The 27,036-nt window shown below is 39.7% G+C and overlaps 1 protein-coding gene across 2 annotated transcripts; it reads left to right on the plus strand.

Annotated features, from left to right (window-relative positions):
* The first annotated feature begins 938 nt into the window (after positions 1-938).
* On the plus strand, positions 939-27,036 carry TLR3 (toll like receptor 3). Of its 2 annotated transcripts, none has more exons than XM_073341859.1 (5): positions 939-1,451; positions 6,072-6,520; positions 14,096-14,287; positions 17,529-19,357; positions 20,303-27,036. In XM_073341859.1, the coding sequence occupies exons 1-5, from the start codon at positions 1,355-1,357 to the stop codon at positions 20,529-20,531; spliced, it is 2,796 nt and encodes a 931-aa protein (XP_073197960.1). In that variant the 5' UTR covers positions 939-1,354; the 3' UTR covers positions 20,532-27,036. The 2 variants fall into 2 exon arrangements, with proteins under 2 accessions (XP_073197960.1, XP_073197961.1); XM_073341860.1 differs by having other exon boundaries at positions 941-1,588.

Genomic DNA, 27,036 nt, shown 5'->3' on the forward strand with positions numbered 1-27,036 from the left:
AGACCCACTCTTAATGGAAAGACATGAAAATTAAGCAGAACTGGGCAGAAGGAGAGGGAGAATAGGGCAAAGAGAAGGGATTAAGAAGCCAGGCAATTTTGAAATACCTTGGAAAGATAATGGGGAATGGAAACTGTTAGGATATAGATATTCAGGCCTGTCTGCAAAGGCCTGTACTCTAAGAATTTAGGTGTATTCTTATCACTTGGCTAGTGATAGAGGTATAAAAGAAAGAATCAAAATCACTGTCTGCTGGTGTAAGGGCCTTCTCTTACTGTGACAGTCTGAGGCCCTGTTCTTAGGCTAAGGCCTTTGGCTAAGCAGCAGAGGCAGCCATAAACTGGGAAGCGAACGGTCACATCCTCACATTCCAAACTAGTCACATTGAAATAAGGTGCTATTGGGCTGTTAGGCACTATCAGGACAGGATTGTATTCCTATCACCTCCAGAGAAAGGGAAGTGCCTAGAAAATGTAAAAGGAAACTTAGTTTGATAGCATCCTGTCTGGCAAGAACTCACTTATCAATAGCTGGGATGTGAAATCCTCACTTCTGTATTGTTTTGTCATTATAGTTCCCACTTTGCTGCTGTTTGTCTGTATAATCTCTGTCTGGTTCTGTGATTGTTCCTGTCTGCTGTATAATTAATTTTGCTGGGTGTAAACTAATTGAGGTGGTGGGATATAATTGGTTACATAATCATGTTACAATATGTTAGGATTGGTTAGTTAAATTTCAGGAAAATGATTGGCTAAGGTATAGCTAAGCAGAACTCAAGTTTTACTATATAATCTGTAGTCAATGAGGAAGTGACTGGGGTGTGGGTGGGCATGTGTGAGATGGGAACAGGGAATGGGAGTAAGGAAGTTGGAATCATGTTTTGCTAAAGGGGGAGATGGGAACAGGGAAGGGGGGTAAGAAAATTGGAATAATGTTTTGCTAAAGGGGGAAATGGGAACAGGGAATGGGAGTAAGGAAGTTGGAATCATGTTTGGCTAAGGGCAGGAATGGGAACAGGGACACAGGTGTAAGGCTTTGTGGTGTTAGAGCTGGGAAGGAGGATACTAAGGAAGGAAACTGGAATCATGCTTGCTGGAAGTTCACCCCAATAAACATCGAATTGTTTGCACCTTTGGACTTCGGGTATTGTTGCTCTCTGTTCATGCGAGAAGGACCAGGGAAGTAAGTGGGTGAAGGAATAAGCCCCCTAACAGAAACTACTGCGGGCTGAAAAAAGTAACAATGCTTAATGGCTTGGATTAGTTGTTGGAAATGAACCTTGGGTAACATCAAGGCTTAAGGAGGCTGCTGTCTCTTTAAATGGAACGAGCTGATCAGATGCACGGAAACAGGAATGGTTTGTTCAAAGCAAACAATGAAGGAAGGGAGAAGTAGGAAGAGGGAGAGTTTTCTGTGCAGCTGCAAACAGGACGGTGTAGCTTCTCCTTTTGGTACTTTCCTCGGCTTTTACTGTATGACACAGCTTTTGCATAGAAGGTTTATCGCGGTGAAGTCCCCTTTCCTAAGAACAAACCAGCAGGAAAAAAGAGGGAACTTTCCCAAAGCAGACATTGTCTGCCGGAGTCTGGTGAGTGGGGGGGTGGGGAAATCCTATTTTTAACAGCTTTGAATTAAGGAAAAACTAGAGCGGGTTCTCAATAAACAGAAGTTACCAATAAAACATTGACAAGTGTGCAGCAATTACAAACGTAAAAACCCAGATGAGGATATGTACAAGCAATGTAGTTTTTAAACCTTAAAACGCTGTATTTGTTAGCCTCAGGTCTTCTGTTGATTTTCTATGACTCCACAGATCTGTGTGCTACTGGCTAAGGATTACATTATTTGTACGAAAAATTGAAAATTCTAATCTCCAAAGAGTCTGAGATTAAAAAAAATAAATAAATAGAGAAGCTACTCAACCTATTTTTTTTTTTAAAGTCGTATTTGTTACAGCAGAAAACGCCCACGGCATATGTACTCCCCTCCGGTATCATATTTCAAGGGATCTTTAAAACAATCCTGTAAAATGCTAATTGCTCCTTGGGAAGCACTAAGCATCCTCAGTTCTGAATGTCACTGGAAGTTGGGAATGTTCAGTATCTTCCAGATGGCGCTCATGACCATACAGGATTGGGCCCTGGACCCAAGGGTGAACGTTAGTGAGGTTTGCTTTGTTAAAATTCTGACCCTATTGAAGCCATTGATTTCAGGGTAGCCAGGATTTCACCTTATGTTTTTAAAAGCAAAGGAAGTTAGGGTTTGCAAGATCAGGCCCTTATTTATAAGAGTAAGCTTTACATAATGGGGATACTTGCATGAGCAAAGATTTTGTGCAGCAATAAGGATGTATTCCATAGAGTTTACAGCAAGCTTTAGAGTTGTATTGTAGTCTTATTAGGAAGAGGATCAGCATTTTCTTGTGGTATTGTGAAAAGTACAAGCAGGATCCTGTAGTCAGGGAGCTGTGCTAGTGACATCAAAGGACTGCTTTGGAGGGCTGGAGTCCAACTGGATTGCAGTGTTCTGCAGTGTGTATGAACAGAATGTATTCCTGCACAATAGATCTGGCAGAAATGTTTTAAAAAGCAATACAACATAACATGGGGAAGGGGAAAGCAGAAATGGCACATTTAACTGAAGTTGTGTTACGCTCAGCAGAATGGTGCTTCTGTGGCTGGCAGCAAACACAGGCTCAGATTTTGCAGTAGGATCTTCATGGTCAGATCCTTGCAATTGCATGAAGTCCGACTCAATTTAATTGAGCTGTGCTTGGGTTCAAGGGTCCCACACCAGATCTGATTAAAGGATTAGGACTGTAGGTGTGTGCTCTACTTATGGTAGATTTTAAACTAGTCCATAATCCAACAATATATATTTAGCAATATCACATGGTGGGAATATGGGGAAATGGAAAAATTTAAAGACTCAATGCAAAAATCTGTTAATGATTCATACAATGTATCAGTACATTAATTGAACCAATGGTCATAATGGGTCAAGTTCTTCTTTATAGCAGTGTAAATATGGAATAATTCCACTGAATTAGGCCTGTAATAAGCTCTATGAGAGCTTACTCTTGCTTCATTTCAAGAAAATAAGAGCTTTCATGGAGCAACAAGAGAAAGATTGATTTAAAATATTATTGTAAAACAATTTGGCAGCAGAACACAGGTATAGAAGCAGTACCTGTAACTTAATTTGCTTTTTGAAATAGGCTTGTTATTTTTACTGTAAAACAAAAGTGTCTAACATGTTTAAACATTCATTTTTAATATCTTTTCAAATGAGCTAATTGAATAGTCTATAGAAACTGACTATCTACTTGTACTCTTTCAAAACGACACTTAAAAAAGAATGTTCTGTTGTATTGAGAACAAGAGTCAAAAAGATACCTGGCTTCAGAATACTTATTCTAATAAAGCAGGGATGGCCAACCTGCAGCTCTGGAGCCACATGCGGCTCCTTGTATAGACACCAACTCCGGAGCTGGAGCTACAGGTGCCAACTTTGCAAGGTGCCAGGGAATGCTCACTGCTCAACCCCTGGCCCTGCCACAGGCTCTGCCCCCACTCCACCCCTTCCCGCCCCCTCCCCTAAGCCTGCAGTGCCCTCACTCTTCCCCCACAAGCCTCCTGCATGCCACAAAACAGGTGATTGGGAGGTGAGGGGAGGGAGAGGGAGGCGCTGACCAGGGGGGCTGCTAGTGGGCAGGGGGCGCTGGGAGCGGGAGAGCTAATGTGGGGCTGCTGACATATTACTGTGGCTCTTTGGCAATGTACCCTGGTAAATTCTGGCTCCTTCTCAGGCTCAGGTTGGCCGCCCTTGTAATAAAGCATTGGAAACACTCTAAATTGGAAGGTTTCAGAGTAACAGCCGTGTTAGTCTGTATTCGCAAAAAGAAAAGGAGGACTTGTGGCACCTTAGAGACTAACCAATTTATTAGAGCATAAGCTTTCGTGAGCTACAGCTCACTTCTTCAGATGTGAGCTGTAGCTCACGAAAGCTTATGCTCTAATAAATTGGTTAGTCTCTAAGGTGCCACAAGTCCTCCTTTTCTTTTTTCTAAATTGGAAAGTTGTCTAAAAGGGACAATTCTGCTCTGAGGTCTATCTAGGACTGGATTTAGCCCCTGATTCTACAAAGCATTATGTATTTTAATTAATCCTTATTCAGTATGGCACACAAGTACATGGTAACTAAGTGCACGAGCAGTCTAACCAATGGGACTACTTGTGTTTATAGTCAGGCAGGTGCTTAAGCACCTTACTGCATCTGAACCTAAAATCATTGTGGATACATGGGTGTACCTAATTGCAGGATTTGGTCTGATATACTTGCAAGACCACAAATGTTCTTACCGCTATTCCCAGTAACATCACTGGTTAGTTGGATGAAGAATTTTATTTAAAGGTAAAAATGATCACTTCTGCATTTTATTTGCCCATTCTGGTGCTCTTACCTTAAATTTTGACTATTTAGTTTCACTTTCATTTCTTATCTGTTTCTTAGTAGCTTGTTTTTCCAATCCTCATGCAGTTAGGACAATGCTGAAATGTTTGGGTTCTAAAAGGGGATGTTTAAAGAAACATTGTTTAGTTTAAAAGATTAACTGTAAGTAAATCTCCTACCAATACATTAGAATATTAAAAATGGGAAAATGTTAAAAATCCAATATACCCATCACTTTAACTTGTTTTTTATATTTCTCAACTTGGAGAGAAGTCAGTCAGTTTCACTACTGGATTCTTAAGGTTGAAGTTTCAAAGAGTACAGGGAAGTGTTTATTTTTTGTTTGTAAAACCAGCTGGTTTAAGAGTGATATTGTTGGACTATTTCGGTTGGTGTTAGGTTTTATTAAAAATCCCCATGACAGGGTGACCTCACCTGAAGCATCTTCCAGCATCAGGTTGCAGCAGAGCAGGCATCCCGGCTTCAGCATTCCTCCTTCAGGGTGCCTAGTAACACCACACAAGTGTCTCTGATTCACTAATATCCTCCAGGGGTGGGCAGGGGAGGATTTACTAAAACATAGATCAAATAATCCATAGCAAAAGCCCCAACCAGTCCATTTCTCATACCCAGTGATATAGTTAGTAAAATCCTATAGCCTTTAGTCCATCCCCATAACACATACCACACTCCAGCATCTTCCACCACACACAGGTTCTTCTTCAGTCATCTCCTGTCCTTTTACCACAACAGTCACCCCAGCCCTCCTAGCTAAAGTGAAACCCTACTGTTCTCAGGAGGAATCCTCCACAGCCTCTCCGCTGGGAGTTCATCCTCACTAAGGTAGTGTCCCTCACTTCCCTTGACCTTCTCACTGGGCAGCTGAGCCCAGATGACCATGCTTGGAGACACCAGTAGGTAAGACCCACTGCTGTTCCCTGGCCTTTCACCTTCTGGCTTAGATGTCACAAGCAAGTCCCTCTGGCCTTCAACCCTCTCCAGTCCTGGATTTTTGGCTTGAGAATGCACCCCTCTTGTTAATCACCTACCTTCAGGCACTACCAAAAGCTTCCTTCAGAGACCCTTGCAACTCTCACCTGTCCTGACAGACCTTTCAAGGACCTCCTATTTATAGGACCCAGGTGCCCTCTCTTAAGCTTCACTTAGGAGGGAGCTGGTGAATAACAGGCACACTGGCTTCTTCCTTCTTTAGGGCTAGTACCACCCTGTGACACCTTGATTTTACAAAATTTTAATTTTGGGCCAAGTTTAAATTGGCATTTAAAAAAACAAAAACAAAAACCACCCCGTTTTCACTGAAATAAAAAAGTTAAAACATTTCCAGTCGGACTTTAAACAACAAAGACAAAGTTTAAACAAAACCTAAATTTTTGGTATGTGATTGAGTTTAATTTTTTCAACAAGGGAGTGCTACTGTATGGGAGGGGCAGATTAAATGTTTTAGGTAATTTTAAAATTATCAAATTGTGTTGTAGTGTATATAGCATAGGTGAGAGTACTTGATTATAAGTCTGGCTTACTTTACAGTAGGTGTTAATATACATATTTTACCAAAATGATTATAACTTGTACTGTATGTGTTCATTTTTCTTTTGTAGATAGAACAATGAGAGATCCTCTTCCCAGTTGGGCCTGCTTGTCTTTCAGCCTGTTGACCTTCTCCTTGCTTTGTGTAACGGCTGAGAACCAATGTAAGATCAGAAATCAAGTGGCTGACTGCAGTCATCTAAAGCTGAAACAAATTCCTTCAGATCTTCCAATTAATATAACAGCGTTGGACATTTCTCATAACCAGCTAAACAAGCTACCACCTGCAAATTTAACAAAGTACAGCCAGCTTATTTACTTGGATGCAGGATCCAACAGCCTCTCTAAACTTCAGCCAGAACTGTGTCAAACTTTGCCCCTGTTAAAAGTTTTGAAACTGCAGCATAATCAGTTGCGTGAGCTCACTGACAATGTTTTTGCTTCCTGTGCCAGCCTGACTGAGCTCAATTTAGGGTACAACATAATAGAGATCAAAAGCAATCCTTTCAAAAACCTGAAGGTAAGATATATAGAAATATTGCTTTTCATTTTCTAAAAGGGAAGAGAAGAAATTACTGAATTAAAATCCAATGCATCTCCAGAGCAGGTCATGGTCCTCATCTGGGAAGGTCCAATACACTTAAAATTCAATTTTTAATTTTGTCAGCTAATACTGATGTTTATTTTTAAGCATTTTATTATTTTTATCAGTTTGAATGGTCACAGCTATGGGAAATTATGGGTTGGGCGAGACAATTCTTTAATGGCAGTAGATGTTGAGATTCAAAAAGTTAAAGTTTATAACTGTTAAAACACAAGTTGTTAACATCATATGTCAAAATATACAAGGTAAATAACCTTAAATCAAACTCAAGCAGAATTTTTCTTACTTTTTGTATCTGTAAATTTTGATTATAATTGGTGGAAATATTTCCATCAGTCGGTTTGTGTGTGTACAGTTAAATTGATGTTTATCGACATTTACCTATAAATAGCTATGCCTTCCAAGCCTAAATATACCCTCCTTCTTTCTCTGGAGAAGAAGCAACCTATTGTTACTATTAACTTCTTGAGCCCTTTTATTTTCCCAAAGAATGTTCCAGATAGGGCCCACTGGATTAGAGCAAAATGGAGTCTCTGCCACCTCTGTGGGGTCCTTCCCTCTATCCCCTTCTTCCTCTTCTGAAGTCTCTGTGTCCAGGGTCTGTGATGGGGGAAGAGGGGCAAGTAGGCAGGTCTGGAGAGGTGGGTGAGGTGGAGGCGGAGTTTGAGGTTACATATCATTCCCCCTCAGTCCCTGTGGAAATGAGAGAAGATAATGTAACCTGAAGAAAATGAAAAATCAAATAGGAAAAACAGCAGAATGTAGAATGACTTAAAATCTCCTAAATTTACTGCAAGTTTTCTTCTTTTTGGCCAAGTCTAGTAGGTAGTATATTTTGTGTGTCAACTTTCCATACTCCAAGCACACACATTTGTGGCTTTTTTTACCAAGCTGAGGGGATTACATTTCTTTCCTTTTTCAGGCCTCTATGAGCTTTTTGGGGCCTATATGAATTTGTAGCTGCTAGCCAACATGGTCATCTGCTTAGAATTTGTTAGCATTCTTCTGCCTTGGGTGGTTGTCAAAGTAACCACAATTTATTTATCTGTAAACTGATCTCCAGCAGCTCAAGTGAGTGTTGTGGTTACCCTGACCAGCTAAGCTCTCTCTTGGCAGTTGGGGAATCATGAGAACACAGAATTGCTCTGGCTATGCTCCTGGCATTCCCCCTATGCTACTTGGTGATTACCCCAGAGTGTAGGGATATGATTATTTAGATAAACAGGTTTTGTGCCTTTAGCCACTTCAGGGTCTAGCCTTAGCTAATACTGTGAGGCTGGCAAAATAGTATTAAAATTCCCATTTTTTATTTTGAGGCAATAGAGCCTCAAATATATTAACAAGCTTGCCCAAGGTCACAAATTATTAGAATTCAAGTCTAACTGTGAAGGCCAATGTTTAATGTACTAAAATACAGTGCCTCCCAGTTTACTTTAACTGTCTGTTTGACCACTTATAAAAATAGGACTGTGGTCATACTTCATTTGTAATCTCAAAGGACATAGCAAAAGTGGGTAATAATTATTAGATACATTTTACATGTGGGTTAAGTAACATGGTAAGGAGAGTTTCGCGAGGGAGTTCTCCAGGTGAAGGAGGAGTGATTACGGTTGGGGTAAGTTTGTTGTCTGTAGCATGTGTGTGTTTGTGCTTGTGGTGTGCTGAACTGGAGGAGCAAAGGGAGACAGAGAGGTATAGAGACAAGACTTTCCATGACACAGTAGAATGGTCCTACCCCTGTTCTGACAGCCTTTGTGCTGTGGAGGAGGATGAAAGTCTCAGGGAAGGAGAACATCCAACTGGAGCAGAGGGAAATGAATCCATACTTGGGACCCTCCTTCCAGATGATGATGTGGTATCCTCTCGCACTGAGGTTACCTCTCCAAAGGAGGGAACTCCAGTTATTAGAAAGAGACAGGTAATCGTTATGGGGGATTCGATCATTAGAAACATAGGTAGCTGGGTTTGAGATGACCGGGAGAACTGCATGGTGGCTTGCCTGCCTGGTGCAAAGGTTGTAGATCTCTCAAGGCATCTAGGTATTATGTGTAGTGCTGGGGAGGAGCCGGTGGTTGTGGTACATATAGTACCAATGCCATAGGGAAGGATAGGAGAGAGGTCTGGAGGCCAAATTTAGGCTGCTATGTAAGAGATTGAAGTCCAGGTCCTCCATGGTAGCATCCTCTGAAATGCTTCCAGTTCCATGCGCAGCGCCACTTAGGCAGGCAGAACAGCAGGGTCTCAATGCATGGATGAGATGATGGTGTAGGTAGGGAGGAGGAGTTTAGATTTATTAGGAACTGGTGAAACTTTTGGGAAAGGGGGAGCCTATACAGGAAGGATGGGCTCCACCTAAACCAAAATGGAACCAGATTGTTGGCATTTAAAATTAAAAAGATCGTAGAGCAGCTTTTAAAATAAAGGCTGGGGGAAAGCCGACAGGTGTGGAGGAGCACATGGTTCGGACAGCGACATCCTTAGGGGAGGATCTACTAATGGAGATTCTCTGTATCCTAGTAAGGAGGAGAGGATGGAAGATGATAAAATACAGGTAGGCTCTGATGAGAAACAGTCAAATGAAGAAAAGTCCCATTCAATTACATCATGCAATGGCAGACAGCTGAAAAGTGACAAGTTTTTAAAGTGCTTATATACCAATGCTAGAAGTCTAAATAATAAGATGGGTGAACTAGAGTGCCTCATATTAAATGAGGATATTGATATAATAGGCATCACAGAAACTTGGTGGAATGAAGATAACCAATGGGACACAGTAATACCAGGGTACAAAATATCTTGGAAGGATAGAACAGGTCATGCTGATGGGGGAATAGCACTATATGTGAAAGAAAGCGTAGAATCAAATGACGTAAAAATCATAAATGAACCAAACTGTACCATAGAATCTCTATGGATAGTAATTCCATGCTCTAATAATAAGAATATAGCAGGGATATATTGTTATACCAATAAAATAAAAACCAGCAGGATCTTATTAAAGGGGATGAGACATAATGTCACATTTGTTGTGAATACAAAAAGAATCGTAGTAGGCAGTCAGTTATAGCTATAACATTTCATTCAGTTTCACATTCATTCACACTTTCGTTCATACACACATATTCTGCAGCTGCTGTATAGTTACTGGTCCTGAATGTAGCTTGAGTTTGTGGCTTGCATTTGTAGCTTGTGGCAGCTAACTGGCCAGGAAAGCTGGGCACAAGGAAGAGCTGGGTCTCTGTTGGGTATGCACCGATGCCCTTCCATGTTGGCAGCAGAATGTTGCCCTTCAAGGTCTTCCATCTCACCCATCCTTTTTGTAGGCTTTAGTTTGAATCCAGCGTCTATGGGTCTTGCTGTGTCATGCTGCCTCTGGGTCCGGTGTGATCGATCACCCGTCAAATGCAGACATGACTTTCAGCCTAGGACCTGGCTTTGATGTTTCTTCAAGTGTACTTTGGTTCTTTTCTTTTGAGGGTGGACTCCTCTTACTTTGTCAGGGCTGTTGTCTGCATCTTCAGCTGTTGGGTGTTTACACTTTATTTCATCAGGGCAGGCTGGGGCTGGAGGTTGAGTCCATCATCCATCCATACCTCATTCATACATCTAAACTGATAAGATTACAGCAGGGTTTTGCAAAAATGAAGGTTGCAGCAAGCTTTTACAAAATGAAGTGAGCATTTTAAAATGGAGTTTGGGACAAGTTAAAATGGAGTTTGAGTTACAATATGGACAAGTGTAAGGAATGTCAAATAGTGAACAGAAGTTACAATAGAGACAAGTATAATGAATGACAAACAGTGAGCAGAAGGTACGATGTTGAAACAGTGTAAGTTTCAGCGATTTAAGCAGCATTTGGATTGAAAGTGAAACTCAATTAGCCAGTTATTGGGGTAACCGGCTTTATGAATGAATGTTGTTTCATTCATAAAACTTTGCTTATGAAGTTATATTAATAAAGTGAACAATTAAAAACAATTTCATTGATCAGTTCTATGATATTACCGACCACCTGACCAGGATGGCGATAGTGACTGTGAAATAATGAGGGAGATTAGAGAGGCTATTAAAATAAAAAACTCAAAAATAATGAGGGATTTCAATTATCCCGATATTGACTGGCTTCATGTCACCTCAGGACACAATGCAGACACCTTAAATGACTGCTTCTTGGAGCAGCTAGTCCTGGAACCCATAAAAGGAGAGGCAATTCTTGATTTAGTCCTAAGTGGAGCACAGGATCTGGTCCAAGAGGTGACTATAGTTGGACCACTTGGTAATAGTGACCATAATATAACTAAATTTAACAGCCCTATGGTGGGGAAAACACCACAGCAGCCCAACACTGTAGCATTTAGTTTCAGAAAGGGAGAATACACAAACATTAGGAGGTTAGTTAAACAGAAATTAAAAGGTACAGCGCCAAAAATGAAATCTCTGTAAGCTGCATGGAAACTTTTTAAAGACACCAGAATAGAGGCTCAACTTAAATGTATGCCCCAAATTAAAAAACATAGAGAACCAAAAAAGTGCCACTGTAGCAAAACAGCAAAGTAAAAGAAGCCGTGAGAGGCAAAAAGGCATCCTTAAAAAGGGGAAGTGAAGTCCTCATGAGGAAAATAGAAAGGAGCATAAACTCTGGCAAATGAAGTGTAAAAATATAATTAGGAAGGCCAAAAAAGAATCTGAAGAACAGCTAGCTAAAGACTGAAAAAGTAATAGCAACATTTTTTTTTAAGTTCATCAGAAACAGGAAGCCTGCTAAACAACCAGTGGGGCCACTGGACAATCAAGATGCTAAAGGAGCACCCAAGGATGATAAAGCCATTGCAGAGAAACTAAATGAATTCTTTGCGTCGGTCTTCATGGCTGAGGATGTGAGAGAGATTCTCAAACCTGAACCATTCTTTTTAGGTGACAAATCTGAGGAACTGTCTGAGATTGAGGTGTCATTAGAGGAGGTTTGGGAACAAATTGATAAACTAAACAGTAATAAGTCACCAGGACAAGATGGTATTCAAGAGTTCTGAAGGAACTCAAATGTATAATTGCAGAACTACTAACCATAGTCTGTAACTGATCATTTAAATCCACTTCTGTACCAAATGGCTGGAGGATAGCGAATTTGATGCCATTTTTTAAAAAGGGCTCTAAAGGTGATCCCGGGAATTACAGGCTGGTAAGCCTGACTTCAGTACCGGGCAAACTGGTTGAAACTATAGTAAAGAACAAAATTGTTAGACACATAGATGAACATAATTTATTGGGGAAGAGTCAACATGTAAAGGGAAATCATGCCTCACCAATCTACTATAATTCTTGAGGGGGTCAACAAGTAGGTAGATGGGGGGATCTAGTGCATATAGTGTACTTAGATTTTCATAAAGCCTTTGACGAGGTCCCTCACCAAAGGCTCTTAAGCAAATAAGCTGTCCTGGGATAAGAGGGAAGGTCCTCTCATGGATTGGTAACTGGTTAAAATATAGGAAACAAAGAGTAGGAATAAATGGTCAGTTTTCAGACTAGAGAAAGAGGGAAATAGTGGTGTCCCCCAGGGGTCTGTACTGGGCTCAGTCCTATTCAACATATTCATAAATGATCTGGAAAAAGGGGTAAATAGTGAGGTGGCAAAATTTGCCACATGATCCAAAATTACTCAAGACAGTTAAGTCCTGGGCAGACTTGAGAGATCCTTTTGTAGCTCTTCGCAAACAGCGTGACTGGGCAACAAAATGGCAGATGAAATTCAATGTTGATAAATGCAAAGTAATGCACACTGGAAAACATAATCTCAACTATACATATAAAATGATGGGGTCTAAATTAGCTGTTACCACTCAAGAAAGAGATCTTGGAGTCATTGTGGATTGTTCTCTGAAAATGTTCACTCAATATGCAGCAGCAGTCAAAAAAGCAAACAGAATGTTGGGAATCATTAAGAAATGGATTGATAATAAGACATAAAATTTCATATTGCCTCTATATAAATCCATGGTATGCCCATATCTTGAATACTGCATGCAAATGTGGTGGCCCCATCTCAAAAAAGATATATTGGAATTGGAAAAGGTTCAGAAAAGGGTAACAAAAAAGATTAGGGGTATGGATCAGTTGCCGTATGAGGAGAGATTAACAAGACTGGGACTTTTCAGCTTGGAAAAGAGACGACTAAGGGGAGATATGATAGAGGTCTATAAAATCATGACTTGTGTGGAGAAAGTAAATAAGGAAGTGTTATTTACACAAGAACTAGGGGTCACCAAATGAAATTAATAGGCATCAGGTTTAAAACAAACTAAAGGAAGTACTTCTTCACACAATGCACCATCAACCTGTTGAACTTCTTGTCAGAGGATGTTATGAAGGCCAAGACTATAATAGGGTTAAAAAAAGATCTAGATAAGTTCATGGAGGATAGGTCTATCAATGGCTATTAGCAGGGATGGTATCCCTAGCCTTGGTTTGCCAGAAGCTGGGAATGGGCGACAGGATGGATAGCTTGATTATTACCTGTGCTGTTCATTCCCTGGCATTGGCCACTGTAGGAAGACAGGATACTGGGCTGGATGGATCTTTGGTCTGACCCAGTATGGCTGTTCTTATGTTCTTATAAGCTATTGCCTACCGTGTCAGAGACAAAATATTTTATTCTCCATTTCATTTGATTAACACAGTGCAGGAGAGAGTGGGGGAAAGCAAAAATGGTTCTAAGCCTCCTTTACGCTAGTTCCTGCTGTTCTGGCTTGGCTGAATAGCCTCTCCTTACTATAGCATGGGGGGCTGTGATAAAGAGTGAACATAGGGTTATTCCATCAGCTCAGCATCAATCTGGGGGTCGCATAAAAGGGCCTTAGAACAACAGAGAACTGGTCCAATGGATAGGTTCTAAACACTTTTCTCACATTGGTTGGCTGTCTTAGGCAAGTCTGAGCAAACCCCTTAAACTCTGTGCTCCAGTTAACTGCTCTGTAAAATGTAGATACTTGCTTACCCCATCGGAATGTTGAAATGCAACTAAATAATGTTTACTAAGTAAAAGGATTAAGGCCACTCAGAGGGAGTGGTGAGAATAGAATTCAAGTCCTGGGCTACCTGTCTGCTGACCTTTAGGCCTTTAGCAGGAGGAGGAGTTTTAGATAAGCAGCTTGCTTTTTACCATGTCATGGCAGGTCAAGATCACCCAGTGGTTGAGGCTGGAGGTAGCTCGCTGGTTCCTTTTCCCTGTGTGTGATGTCAGAGGGCTTTCTCCTGCAGGAGGCTGGAGGTTGGCAGCCTGCTGCCATGTTGGTCATCTAGTTTAAGGATTCCCATAATGAGTGACATCTGATGTAGACAAACTATTGCCTTCCAACGTATGTGTTTCTCCCTGTTACAGTGTTTGTTCTGTTGCTCCCTTAATTGTGATGTGACCAATTTTTAACCTCAGAATGGCTAAAATAATTCCAAAGGTATCTAACTTGTTACTGTATTTTCACCTGTTCTTTTTTCCAGAATTTGAACATACTGGATGTATCTCATAATCATTTGCTTTCTACAAAATTAGGATCCCAGCCACAGTTGGACAGCCTTCGTGAGCTTGTGCTGTCAGAGAATAAAATCACTGAGTTAAAAAAGGAAGAACTAGATTTTCTTAGCAACACTTCCTTAAATAGGCTTGACTTATCATCAAACCCACTGAAAGAGGTAAGAAATACAAGACCACAACCTCAGCTGGTATAAATGATTTATACCATAATTTTTCTATTTTGCAATCACTGATAAAAGAACAGTATTCATTTTGGTCAGAGGTAATAATGTTCTGTTGTAATAAAATACACATTATTTTATTCTTGATATTGTGAGTTGATTTATTATGTAGGTGGAGTAAGATTTCTGATGCACTTAACTACTCATTTCTTTTTGTTTAAGCATTTGGGATTTGTAAAGATGCAATATTATCACTCAGTCTTAACTTGTTGTAAAGGGAATGATCCAGCTTCCACTGAAATAAATGGAAGCAGGATCGTGTCACAATTAGTAACCAAAAGTACATCTGTTGTACCAATAAAATAAAAACCAGCAGGATCTTATTAAAGGGAAAAAGGCAAAATACCACATTTATTGTGAATACAGAAAGAATCATAGTAAGCAGTTAGTTATAGCTATAACATTCCATTCAATCTCATATTTATTCACACATTCATTCATACAAACACACACACGCATACACACCCACACACACAGGTTCTGCAAGGTTGTTATCATAGTTACCAGCCTTAGAGTTGCTCATGCCAAGCCACTGGCCAGGTGGCCTGGACATGAGGAGGGAGCAGGGCCTTGTCAGATGCTCATCTGATGCTCCTGGAAGTTGGTTTGCAGAATCAGACCCCAAAGTTCTCACTTTTTAGAGTCTATTTTTATAGGAATTTCTTCCTATGCCAGTCTATGGGAATTGCTTCATCATGCTGTTGCTGAATCAATCAGCAGATAGCACATTCCTGACAGCTCCAAGATGTTATCTTGTTCTTTGGTTCTCCCATTCTTGAGGCTGTTGGGTGGATTCCAGTCTGCCCTCCGGGGGGTCCTCTGGTTATTTCCACTTGACGCCTTCTTCAGCCGATGGACACTGGATTCTTAGGCTGGCACCTCCCTGATCATTCAGTTATTATCTACACCAAGCATCCATCCACATACATCCTCTATCTCTATTTTAATCACAATTGTTAATACAACAAAAGGGCGGGGAGTCTCTGGGTGCTGTTTCTGTTGTTAGAGTATTGCTTTGAGTCTCTCTCTCTCTGTGAATTGCTTTGAGAACAGACTCTGTCTTCGAATGTACTAACACAATTAGCAGCTTGCAAGTTTCACACACAGAGGGAGAGAAACAGTACCAAAAACCAAGAGACCTCTTAATTAGTAATACCCTGGAATTTAAACTCTGGGGAATCAAACTCATTTGTGATTTTAATACAGAACTTCTTTAATATGATCCAACACATCTATGCTGCATTTTAAAACCTGTGGCAGTGAGTCTCAGAGCCCAGGTCTCGTACTAAAATCAGATAAATCAGCTACATGTGGACAAAGCGTTCAGGCTCTGAAGGTTGGGTTGGGGAGGGCTTCAGAGCCTGAGCTCCAGTCCAAGCCACAGCTTCTGCACTGCTGTTTTTAGTGCCATAGGTCGAGGCCTGTGAGTTTGAGTCTATAGACCAGGCCTCTGAAACTTGCTGCTGTGGATTTTAAAATGTAGTGTAGACATATCCTAAGAAACCACATTCAACCATAGTAGCTAGAGAAGATAAGCAGCAGCATGAATGCTCAAAATAGCCATACCATCTCTTCCCCCAAAACTTAGAGATTTTTCGACCAGGGAAACGCAACAAAATACTACAAAACCAAAAAATAAATGTACTAATCTCTTTTTTTCCACAATACTGTCTGTCTGTTTTATGTTTCTCTCTAGTTTTTTTCTTGAAAAGAAGCATTGGTTTTTTCTTTCCCTCTTTCTCCTTTGCATTTGTTCGCTGCTGTTCACTTCCTTTGCTCTCTTGCATTGTATTCTCTTCCCCATTGCCCTTCCTTTGTTCATTGTCACCCTCTTTCCTTGTTTCTTACCTGTGTGCCATTGCCCTCTTTTGCTTTTCGGTTTCTTGTCTTCCTTTCTTCTCTCTCCTGCATATTTCTCCCCCTCCTATGGCATCACCACTACCTCTCTGACTCTTTAAACTGAAGTTCCAGTGGCTCAGCTTATCAATGCATTGTACTAGAAATGCCAACATCTAGGTTTTATTCCTAGTTCTGCCATAAACAGTCCTCTGGTATCTTGGACAAACTAGTTAATCAGTCTGTCCCTTCATTTTCTAACCTTTGCCTAGCTCACAGAGATGGTGTTAAGCTAAATTCATTCATGTATGCAAAGTGCTCAGATACTATGGAAATGAGCACAATAGAAAAGCATACAAATAGATTAAAAAGTGGATGTCCTCTATCCAAGTTTACTCCATGTATGCTATTTTATGTACTACACATGCACACTCCAATCAATGCAGCATTAAAATATGGTTCTGCTCTGAAAAGTGATTGCAAAAATGACATTGTTGAGTTCTGAATTTGTCTCCCTGACTTTCAGGATAAGTGTACTCATTTCACAAGTAAATTGATGTTGGTTTTGCTTTGTTTTGTCTTCCCACGCCCCTGACAGCTCTGCAAACACAATGTGGGATCTGAAAGTCAAACTGTGTTCTTTCTGGCGCATGTATTTAAATTACTGCCACAAATGAGTACTTGTGCCTATCACTCATCAATTCTGGTAACGAATCAAGAAGAGGGGCAAATATTCTGATTTGTAGCTGCCATTCATTTTGAGGAAGCAAATGTTTGAGCTCTAGTTTTATGAGTGCATACTGTGCCCATAAAAAGGAGACTGAGTTCATCTTGACTGTTATTGTAGGCCTAAATACTCCCCCCGCCGTGTGCCAAAGTATTCCATGTTCTCTTTCATTTAGTGTCATATTGACACTTCTTGACAACAGATCAGTAAATGAAACCCCACAGAAAATGCATGGCAGAGAGATTTGTTGTATATATATTTACAAGTTACCTCTAAAGATTCAGAGTCAAATGAAAATTAGACACACAATTTCAAATCACTTTCATCTATTTACTGTAAAAGTAAGGTAGGTTTTTCCATTACTGATACAAAATATTAATTTTCAGGGGTATTACTACAGGGTTTTGAACCATTACTATAGAAATATAATGCATTTTAAACCAAAGTTTGGTTAAGTCCTGTGGAATTTAGTGAAAATCTATGAGTTAATTTAAATTGTGTGCTTGGTCTATGGTAGTGATTTGAAGAACTTTCTATGTTTTGGTTTTGTGGAACAACTTTCTTGGATGATTTTTTTCTTTTAATGTCAAAATCATTAATTTTTTTCCCTTCTAGTTTCACACAGGCTGTTTATGTGCAATTGGAAATCTGTATGGTCTTGTGCTGAACAATGTTGAGCTTGGTGAAAATCTCACAGAGAAACTTTGCTTGGAATTATCAGACACAAGAATTCAGAATCTGTCACTGAGCCAGATCCAGCTTTCTTTTATTCACAAGTCAACCTTTCACGGACTGCAAACAACAAACCTCACAGCTTTAAACCTTTCCAAAAATTATTTGAACATGATAGAAAATGACTCTCTTACCTGGCTTTCAAGCTTAGAGAATTTAAACCTAGAGGATAATAGGATTTATCACTTATTTTCTCATTCATTGTATGGATTATCCAATGTCAAATATTTGAATCTGAGAAGATCACGTGTCAGAAAAATTGATGATTTCTCCTTTCGTTGGCTAAGCCATTTAGAGTATCTTCTTATAGATAGTAATAGTTTTCAAGAAATTACTCCTAATATGTTCACAGGCTTGGACAATCTGAAATATCTGAGTCTATGTAACTGGACCAATGGCTTACAAATAATAACTAATAAAACATTTTCATCACTTGCTAATTCTACTCTGCAGTTTCTTAATCTTACAAAAAGTAGAATCACAAAAATAGAAGGTGGAGCATTTTCTTGGTTGGGACACCTAAAAATTCTTGATTTGGGACTCAATGAAATAAACCAGGTGCTCACAGGTCATGAATTTAAAGGTCTGCAAAATATTGAGGATATCTACCTTTCCTACAACAAAGAGTTGACTTTGACAAGCGAATCATTTGCTTTTGTTCCAAGCCTTAGAAAACTGATGCTACGGAAGGTAGCTTGTAGCAATCTGGACCTCTCTCCTTCACCTTTTCACCCTCTACGGAATCTAACCATCCTGGATATCAGCAACAACAATCTAGCTAACGTAAAAGATGACTTGTTTGATGGACTTCACAAACTTGAAATTCTGGATTTGCAACATAATAATTTGGCTCGACTTTGGAAACATGCCAATCCAGGTGGTCCTGTCCTTTTTTTAAAAGATCTTCTTAACCTGCATATACTTAATTTGAAGTCTAATGGCTTGGATGAGATTCCCGTACAAGTTTTCAAGGGCTTGTTTCAATTAAGAAGCCTGGATTTAGGATCAAATAATTTGAACTTACTTCCAGCATCTTTGTTTGATGACCAGATATCTCTGAATTCATTAATCCTTCAGAAAAATCTTATAACATCTGTTGAAGAAAAAGTGTTTGGTTCAGCTTTCAAGAATCTGAAAGAACTAGAGATGGATTCCAATCCATTTGACTGCACCTGTGAAAGTATCTCCTGGTTTGTTAATTGGCTTAATGTGACCCAAACAAACATACCTGGATTAGATACTCATTACCTTTGCAACACCCCACCTAAATATCATAGTACTCTGGTGATGTATTTTGACATTTCACCCTGCAAAGATAGTGCACCTTTTCAATTACTGTATATAATAAGCACCACTGTGATAATGCTCTTCATCTTTATTGTCATTCTTATCCATTTTGAAGGCTGGAGGATAGCATTTTACTGGAATGTGTCAGTAAATCGAGTACTTGGTTTTACAGAAATAGACAGGCAACAGGAAGAGTTTGATTATGATGCCTACATTATTCATGCAAGAAGGGACAGGAATTGGGTGTCCAAGAACTTCATTCCTCTGGAAGAAAATGATCAGTCTCAAATTAGGTTTTGTTTAGAGGAACGAGACTTTGAAGCAGGCATATCTGAATTTGAAGCCACTATTAATAGTATAAAAAGAAGTCGGAAGATTATCTTTGTTGTCACTGACCATCTCTTAAAAGATCCCTGGTGCAAAAAGTGAGTATGTGCATGCATGTATGAATAACACTTGTTCAGCAGATCTTTAATGCAGTCATCTCTAAGCCCTGGTCTACCCTGGGGGCGATTGATCTAAGTTACGCAACTTCAGCTACGTTGCATTACATTGACTTACCGTGGAGTCTTCCCTGCAGTGAGTTGACTACTGCTGCTCCCCCGTTGACTTTGCCTGTGCCTCTCGCGGCACTGGAGTACAGGAGTCGACGGGAGAGCGCTCGGGATCGATTTATCGTGTCTAGACTAGATGTGATAAATCGATCCCCACTGGACTGATTGCTGTCCGCTGATCCGGCGGGTAGTGAAGACATACCCTAAGACAGTGGTCTACTTTCTTGAAAACAGAAAGTACAGGGAAAATTATACTTTGTGACATGAGTGTAACTGTCTGAAATTTAATGGAGGTACTCCAGATGTACCCCGGGGTAACTGAAAGCAGAATTTGGCTCATAAACTACCTGCTTATCTAGTCAATCAAACCATCATTGCCCTTCAGATGATCTTCCATAAAAATAGATGTTTGAGACAAGACAGCGATTGGTGAGATTGTTAACATACAAAGATCATTTTTTGAGCCAGGGCCTTACCACTGCCGGTTTGTGTGGCTGACAGAAAGAAGACTGTATACTAAGGGAGCCTAAAATTAAGATGGTTAATTTCTTGGAGGGCAGATTATTCTCTTTTTTAGTTACATAAATAACTCATTTTTTAATTTATTACAAGTATTATCATAAAGGTTAAATGTTAAAAACTATATACAAATTAAAGCCCTGATCTGGCACTGACCTTTGTGGGGCTATCACAGAAAATTATTTGATGTCACTCATCCCTACATAAATCAGCTGATTCAATGATTCATAAGCTCTGTGTAGTTCTATAGCATGTACTTTCAAGACACCAGTTTTTAATTCTTATTTTTTGCTTAAGGTTCAAGGTGTACCATGCTGTTCAGCAAGCTATTGAGCAAAGTCGGGATTCCATCATACTGATCTTTCTTCATGACATTCCAGATTACAAACTGAATCATGCACTTTGCTTGAGAAGAGGAATGTTCAAATCTCGTTGCATCTTGGATTGGCCAGCTCAGAAAGAACGGGTCAATGCATTTCATCAGCAATTAAAAATGGCACTTAAATCTAGCAGCAACATACATTGAATTTCTAAAGTATAAGATTGAACTGTTAGGACACTTCATTTCAGACTGACTAAAGGACAACAGTCCTTGTGGGGAAAAATTAAACCAATCCACAGCAACTCCTCTATTTTTCCTATTATGTGTTTTTAATTGGTAATTGTTCTTATCCTTTGTATATTGTTTCACCTGTGTTCTGAGTTCATACAATGGTCACGACGGACACAAAAAATAGGACCAACAACTCTTTCAATCTGTGACCAAAAAGAATCAGCCTATTTAAAATAGAGCAGAAATAGAGTGAAGAAAGGGGTGGTGAGAAAGAGTAGGGGCCAGGTAAATTTCCACATGAAGGAGTGCTGAAAGACTGGAGGAAATGAGAGGAAATGAATAAAAGGGAGGAAATGTGATACAGATATACAAAGTAATGAATGCTAGAGAGGGAGTAAGTGCCTGGGCACGTAGACCTCATTTGTTAATTCCTTCAATGTTGCAGAGGGCTGTGTGCAGGCCCTCTGGATTAAGATGAATTTCAAGCAATGTGAGAGGATCCAGAACCTCTCTCCTGTTTCTTAATTCTAATAGTCTTCTATCTAGATGCCTCCCCTCTAAAATAGCTTGAATTTAGGGCATCCCCAAAGGAAATGTTATAGAATTCTATAAATTCAAGAACAGTAAATTGATATTTCTAGTCCTTAATTTTTTTTTCAAATGGAAGATGCAGTTTGATAAATATTGCTTCCATAGCAGATAGAAAATGTATTTCAGATAACTGGGTATAAGGACCTTATCTTGCAAAGTTCTAAGCACTCTCAACTCCCATTAAATTCAATCCATTGCAGTCTTGGGACCTAATTGCCACAGGTACAGTGTATATAGTTCTAATTCCTGAAATATTAGGATTACACAGAACTTTTTGTATATAAAACAAATAATATTAGAGGGGACATCCTGGCTCTACTGAAGTCAGTGGCATTTTGCTATTGCCATCATCTACAGTGCCTAATCTTGCTTCAATTCAGTGGGTGGAGATATGGATCAAAGAAATGAAATGTGCTTTGTTTTAGTCTTTTGTGCATTTGTATCATATATGCAGTATGGATGCGTCTAGTGTGTAGCATGTATTTTTAGTGTCTTAGATCAGTGCTACTTGAAGTGGTGGTCCGCGGACCAGTGCCGGTCTGTGAGCCATCGGCTGCCAGTCTGCATGCACATTGGAAAAAAAAATTGCCGGTCCCTCACATCAGACAGTGCTTCTCAAGCTATCTTAGATGATATGTACTTTTTTCTTTTTAGTTCTACCTTTTGGTTTTGTCACTTAAAATGAGTTGGAGAAAAGTGTTTAAATAAGAACAGCATACTAGTACTATGTGTTTTGTAAACGGTACGATTAATACTCAAAGGGAAAATAAGAGTTGTAAAAGTGACTTGACAAGAGCACACTCACAGCTACTCATAGGACAGAATTTGATGGAGGAACCAGGCTATTGCTCTGACAGTACTGAACATTGAGGCCCTAATTCCCTACTCCCTTGTACCAGGCTACTATTCTGATCTGGTGAAGTCTCAGGCTCATTTGTATAAATGACTATACAAGCTGCAAGGCAGTGAAGAATCAGCCCCTAAAACTTTTAAACCCTTTTAGGGGCAAATCTTCCATCTCCCATAATGGAATGTCCCCACTAAGCAGAGAAATTGGTATGATTCTACTGCATTGGGTGTCTAGACCATGGAAGCCTATGCAAGGGGGTATATACCTTCTGTGGTGCTTGGAGTTCAGCTTCCCAGCCATGTGGGGAGGATTCTTTCTACCTTGGTCTCTGTGGATTTCGCTGATATTAAGCCTGTTAGTTGTGCTGTGCACTGAATGGGGCCTTTGTAGTTTTGTACAGACATAATCACATACTATTCAAAATACAATATGTCTCTTTAAGAGGTTGTCTCTTTACCTAGAAATCTATTACTAAAACATAGGAAAATTCTTGTGGATCGTATCAGTGAAAGAAAACCACAGCATCCTGATTTGCATGACATTTTACATGCACATAAATCTTAGTGTGAATGACGGCAACAGTCAACTCCTCTTCTCCTGCTGCCAGCTTGAATCAAGTGGCAGCTAAAAATACATTCCTATTTAAGTATACAATTTCTTTGTTTCCCATAGGGAAACTGGGACCGTGACTAGCAAAGGAGGTTGCTTGTAGGATAGCCAATGATAGAGGAGGCGGTCCACATCACAATCTTTCTATTGAAATTTGATGCATGTTGTGGGGGAAACCTTTGAGGAACCCTGAACTAAGAAACAGGCTCTGTTTGAAATGTGTAGATTTTACATTGGATTTTTAACTATTTTTTCCTTGTAATTTTCAGATATCTATTTTTATTGGTAAGCTGTTGCACACTGGAGCTTTGCAAATCCTCATGGTTTTACAATTAACACGGTATTTAATTCAGCCCTGAGTTGTATATGCAGCTCACTTAGATTTTCCTCCTTCAGTGAAAACTGTTCTAATATGCATAAAACTCTAGAAGCAAGATAAGAAATAAGTGCTATTTCCTGTGAGCAGCTGGATAGAGTACCTACCAGAAATCAATATTTAGTTGGAGAATGTAAAAAATCCTATCATACTATTTTACCAATATTACTATTATTTCTTAGTGTTCCTAAAAAATATCTATAGGTACCCACCTCTGGCTTTGCGCTCCTCTCCCATAAATTAGAAATATACAAATGAAAGCTTCTCATATTCATCCACCAAATCCTCAGCCCCTCCCTTCTTCAATAAGTTGAGAGAACAGATGGGTTCTGCAGGCTTCCCAAATACAGGATCTGGTGGACCAAAGAGAAAATAGGTCCCACAATGAAGTACCCTTTTCAGAGAACACCCTGACAGCACCTCCCTTTCATTTACACTGAGGGTGATCAACCATGAGCATTCATGCTGATCTCTACAATGGCTTATGGCAGGGAAAGAGAGGTGGTTTCTCAGGTAACTATGTCCCAAGCTATTTACGACTTTAGAGTTAAAACCAATACCTAGAATTCCACCTAGAAGATTATTGTGAGGAAGCAGAGATCTTGGAGTACTATTAAGGTGCAGTTCCACTGAATAAGTGGCCCGCTACATGGTGCATTAGCTTCAGCTTCTGACTGGTCCCAAGGTAGCCTCCCATACCTCACATTACAGCAATCTAATCTTGAGGTGACAAAGGCATGAATAGCAGCATCAGAGAGGAAAGGCAGCATTCTTCTCACCAGGCTCAGACAGAAAAGTGCCCATGGTTGCAACCACTGTCTGAACATCCAAGAGCAGCTCAGGATTTAACAACACTGTTACAAATGATGGTCACAATCCCTCAGTGATGGGGTGCTCAGATAAGTTCCATTAAACCATGTGGCTGTTTCCCCAAGCCCACCCTCCTATCTGTGCCTTGTCTAGATTAAATCACAGCCAGCTCTCTCTCATCCACATTCTAACTTCACCTGAGATGTTGTGTAATTCACTGGGTAACTTATACTTGGCTGGGTCACTCATGACTGAGACATAGAGCTGGATGAATGCATTGTGGCCTATATCATATAGCAAGAAAAAATCAATACTAAACCATGTGGGTGCACAAGGCTCAAAAACTAATTATGCTAGTAACCTCTGCAGGAAACTCCTCATAAATATTCTTCTGAGGAAAAAGTTATTCATGGGAAAAACAAACTCCCAAAGCAAGCATATGGAAGGATATTTTCTCATGCTCATAATTAATAATTTCTATGGATTGACCTGCTTGGTTGAACTTCCTCCCACTCTGATACCAAAATGTATATGCATATAAATTGTCCTGAGTGACTTGTCAAATGTTTTGTGGGAGGCACCTCTGCTATTCTACTTGAGCTCAACATGGATGTAGGATCTTCCAAAGATTTTGAAAGGTTTTTTTAAATTCATGAGTCAAAACCACATTTGATTTTGTAACTGAAATACAACACACATTTTCTCTCATCTGTAATATATCTTTTCTATTTGAAAAAAATTATATTGCAGTAGAAGTATGTCAGCACACTAGGAGAGTCCATTAAACTTTAGCATTACTCTGAAAATAGGCTAAATATAGCTCCTTACTCTGTGGGTATGTGTCTATATTCAAAGTAATAACTGCTTAGTTTAGGGGCTAAAGTGAGGGTTTTGTTTTACTCCTGTAGATCTGGAAAACTAAGAATAAACTGAGTTTTATTCCTTCTTGTAAATCAAAAGAGTTGTTCACTAAATTGCAGTTATAAGGCCCATCAGTTATATCTGTACAAACCAAATGAAGGCAGTGAAGTTGGACAGGGGTTGCTGTGGCATCTCTGTGACAATGGGGGCTGCACTGTGACTGTGGGCAGAATTACATTACCATTACTTTTATTACTGATGAAACATGCAAAGGAAAGAATTCAGGATAGCTGACTTGAAGAACAGCAGAAATCGTAATATGTGTTGTCTATATAAGCATTTTGTTAATATTGTAGCTGAAGACTAAAGCGCTGTAGATGTGAGTGGGGAGAAAAATCTTAAAAGTAAATTAACTACCCAGTTGTTTGTTCTATTGCCTTTTGCTTTGGATCACTTTCTTTTGATCCATAATCTTTTTTCCCCCCTTTGGCAGAAGGAAGGGAAGAATTATAAAGAATACTATAATTCAGCTGGGTGTGTATTGTACTCATTTGTTTCTGCTTTAATTGTATGACTTTTACTATATATATAGAATCCACACAAATATGGGTTAGCTGGCTTCAGCAAAGCATTCAGGCTCAAATCCTCAAAGGAAGATAGGTACTTGAACCCCAGATTTTGGGGTAGGAGTCAGAGGCCATCCATTTCCTTTCAGCTGTAGCCTTGGGTACTTACCTGAGTGTGGGAAACCTTGGTTCATTTCCCCATGCTGTTTGAAGAGAAGAGTTTTAAGCACACTCACTGATCTCCAGGAGATTCTGTTTGGGGGCTCTCCCAGTTTCTCTTGTTGAAGTTTTAATTGCATAATTAAATATTAATTAGGCCCAAGAGAGAGTGAAAACACCTCTAAAGCCCAGTAGTTAGGACAGGCACCTGAGAGGTGGGAAATCACTATTCAATTCCCTTCTTCTCATGACGTAGAGAAGGGAATGGAGCTAGGAATACTGACATCTTAGGTTAATACCCTAAACACTGGGCTAAAGGCTTTGAGGAAGGCTACTGCCTCCACTCCCCTGGTCATTTTATGTGGACTTAGGCAAGCACCCAACTCCTTCTCACAAGAAGTTGTTTAGTGGCCTAATTCATCTGACTGCAGGAGATGGGTTCTTCTTGGTTGTGGATTGCTAGCAGACATAGGCACCTCCCTGCAACCTGGACCTAGGTACTGAACTCAGAGACAGAGATAGAACTTTGGACATACCTTTCTCATCAGCTAACTTAGCCATTGGCTATCTTAGGCAGCTCTGCAGCTAGTGTACTGGCTTTTGTAGATCCCATTCTTCGGAACATCTCTCTCCCTATGCATTGTATAGGGAGCCTAGGTGCCTAACTCAGGGTTTGTGGAGTCCATTATTGTTCCAGTGACTTTCTAGGCAGTTAAAGTTAGGTGTTGCAACACTGAGTGTTGTAATGTCCTAATCCATTTGTCAACCTGGGCCAAAGCCACAGACAGATACATAACTGCGGAGGGAGTTGGGAATTAGCAAAGCCCCCACAAAGGGGACTGTGACTACTTGTGGACTTCTGTTACTGTAAAACCATTTGTTTTACAGTAACAGATTTCATACGATGTACCTCTTTATGTAAATAAGTCATACAAGAAAAGCTGTTTTGCCTGTCAAATGTACATGTCAATCTGTAAAAGCATCAGTTTTAAGAGCTTTTTTAAAAATGCACCGATTCTATGATAACAGATGCCATATAATAAAGTTTAGCTAAAGAGAAAAAATTAACAAAAAAGAACAAATACCCTTTGTGTGCATTGGTAGAGATTGAAGGATACATACAGCTGATTACAGAAGATCTAACATGAAAATAAAGGGCTTTGTTTACAGATGAACTGATATGTGATGATTCCTTAATTACAGTAACAGGATTATCCTCATTGTGATGCTCTCATCTCATCTTTCTCATCGTCTTTTCAGTCCAAGTGACAAATTCTCTCTTCTTGTTTAAGCCATGAAAGTTGAGGAGGCGAGGTGTTAAGGATGTGATGCCAAGTTTACACTTTCACTTACCCTTGCCTCTATTTAAAGATTAACTTGTGGACCATTCCTTGTGTGTTCTCTAAATCTTTACTGTAATGAAAAATAGCAAAATTAGACTTCTCATCCCAATTCAATATAACATGCTGTCTAACAAATGTTAGCTATTAACATGTGTAATAAAGGTATTAGTTGTGAAACAGACTAAATATTGTCTGTACTTCAATATTTACAAGTTAAAATTTTCATACTGAGTTCTTAAAAAATTGTTTGTTCTACAGAAGGGATTTCAAGGAAAACAATGTGCCTGAAATGACTGAGTAAAATGATATTAAA

Source organism: Lepidochelys kempii, chromosome 4 (genome assembly GCF_965140265.1).
Source record: "Lepidochelys kempii isolate rLepKem1 chromosome 4, rLepKem1.hap2, whole genome shotgun sequence".
Classification (NCBI taxonomy): Eukaryota; Metazoa; Chordata; order Testudines; family Cheloniidae; genus Lepidochelys; species Lepidochelys kempii.

Bases quoted from the DNA above. Each gene is read 5' to 3' on its own strand.
- TLR3 (XM_073341859.1), top strand. From the start codon at position 1,355: ATGGTTTGTTCAAAGCAAACAATGAAGGAAGGGAGAAGTAGGAAGAGG. The intron at 1,452-6,071 runs GTACTTTCCTCG...TTTCTTTTGTAG, and splicing joins CGGTGTAGCTTCTCCTTTTG to ATAGAACAATGAGAGATCCT. The intron at 6,521-14,095 runs GTAAGATATATA...TCTTTTTTCCAG, and splicing joins ATCCTTTCAAAAACCTGAAG to AATTTGAACATACTGGATGT.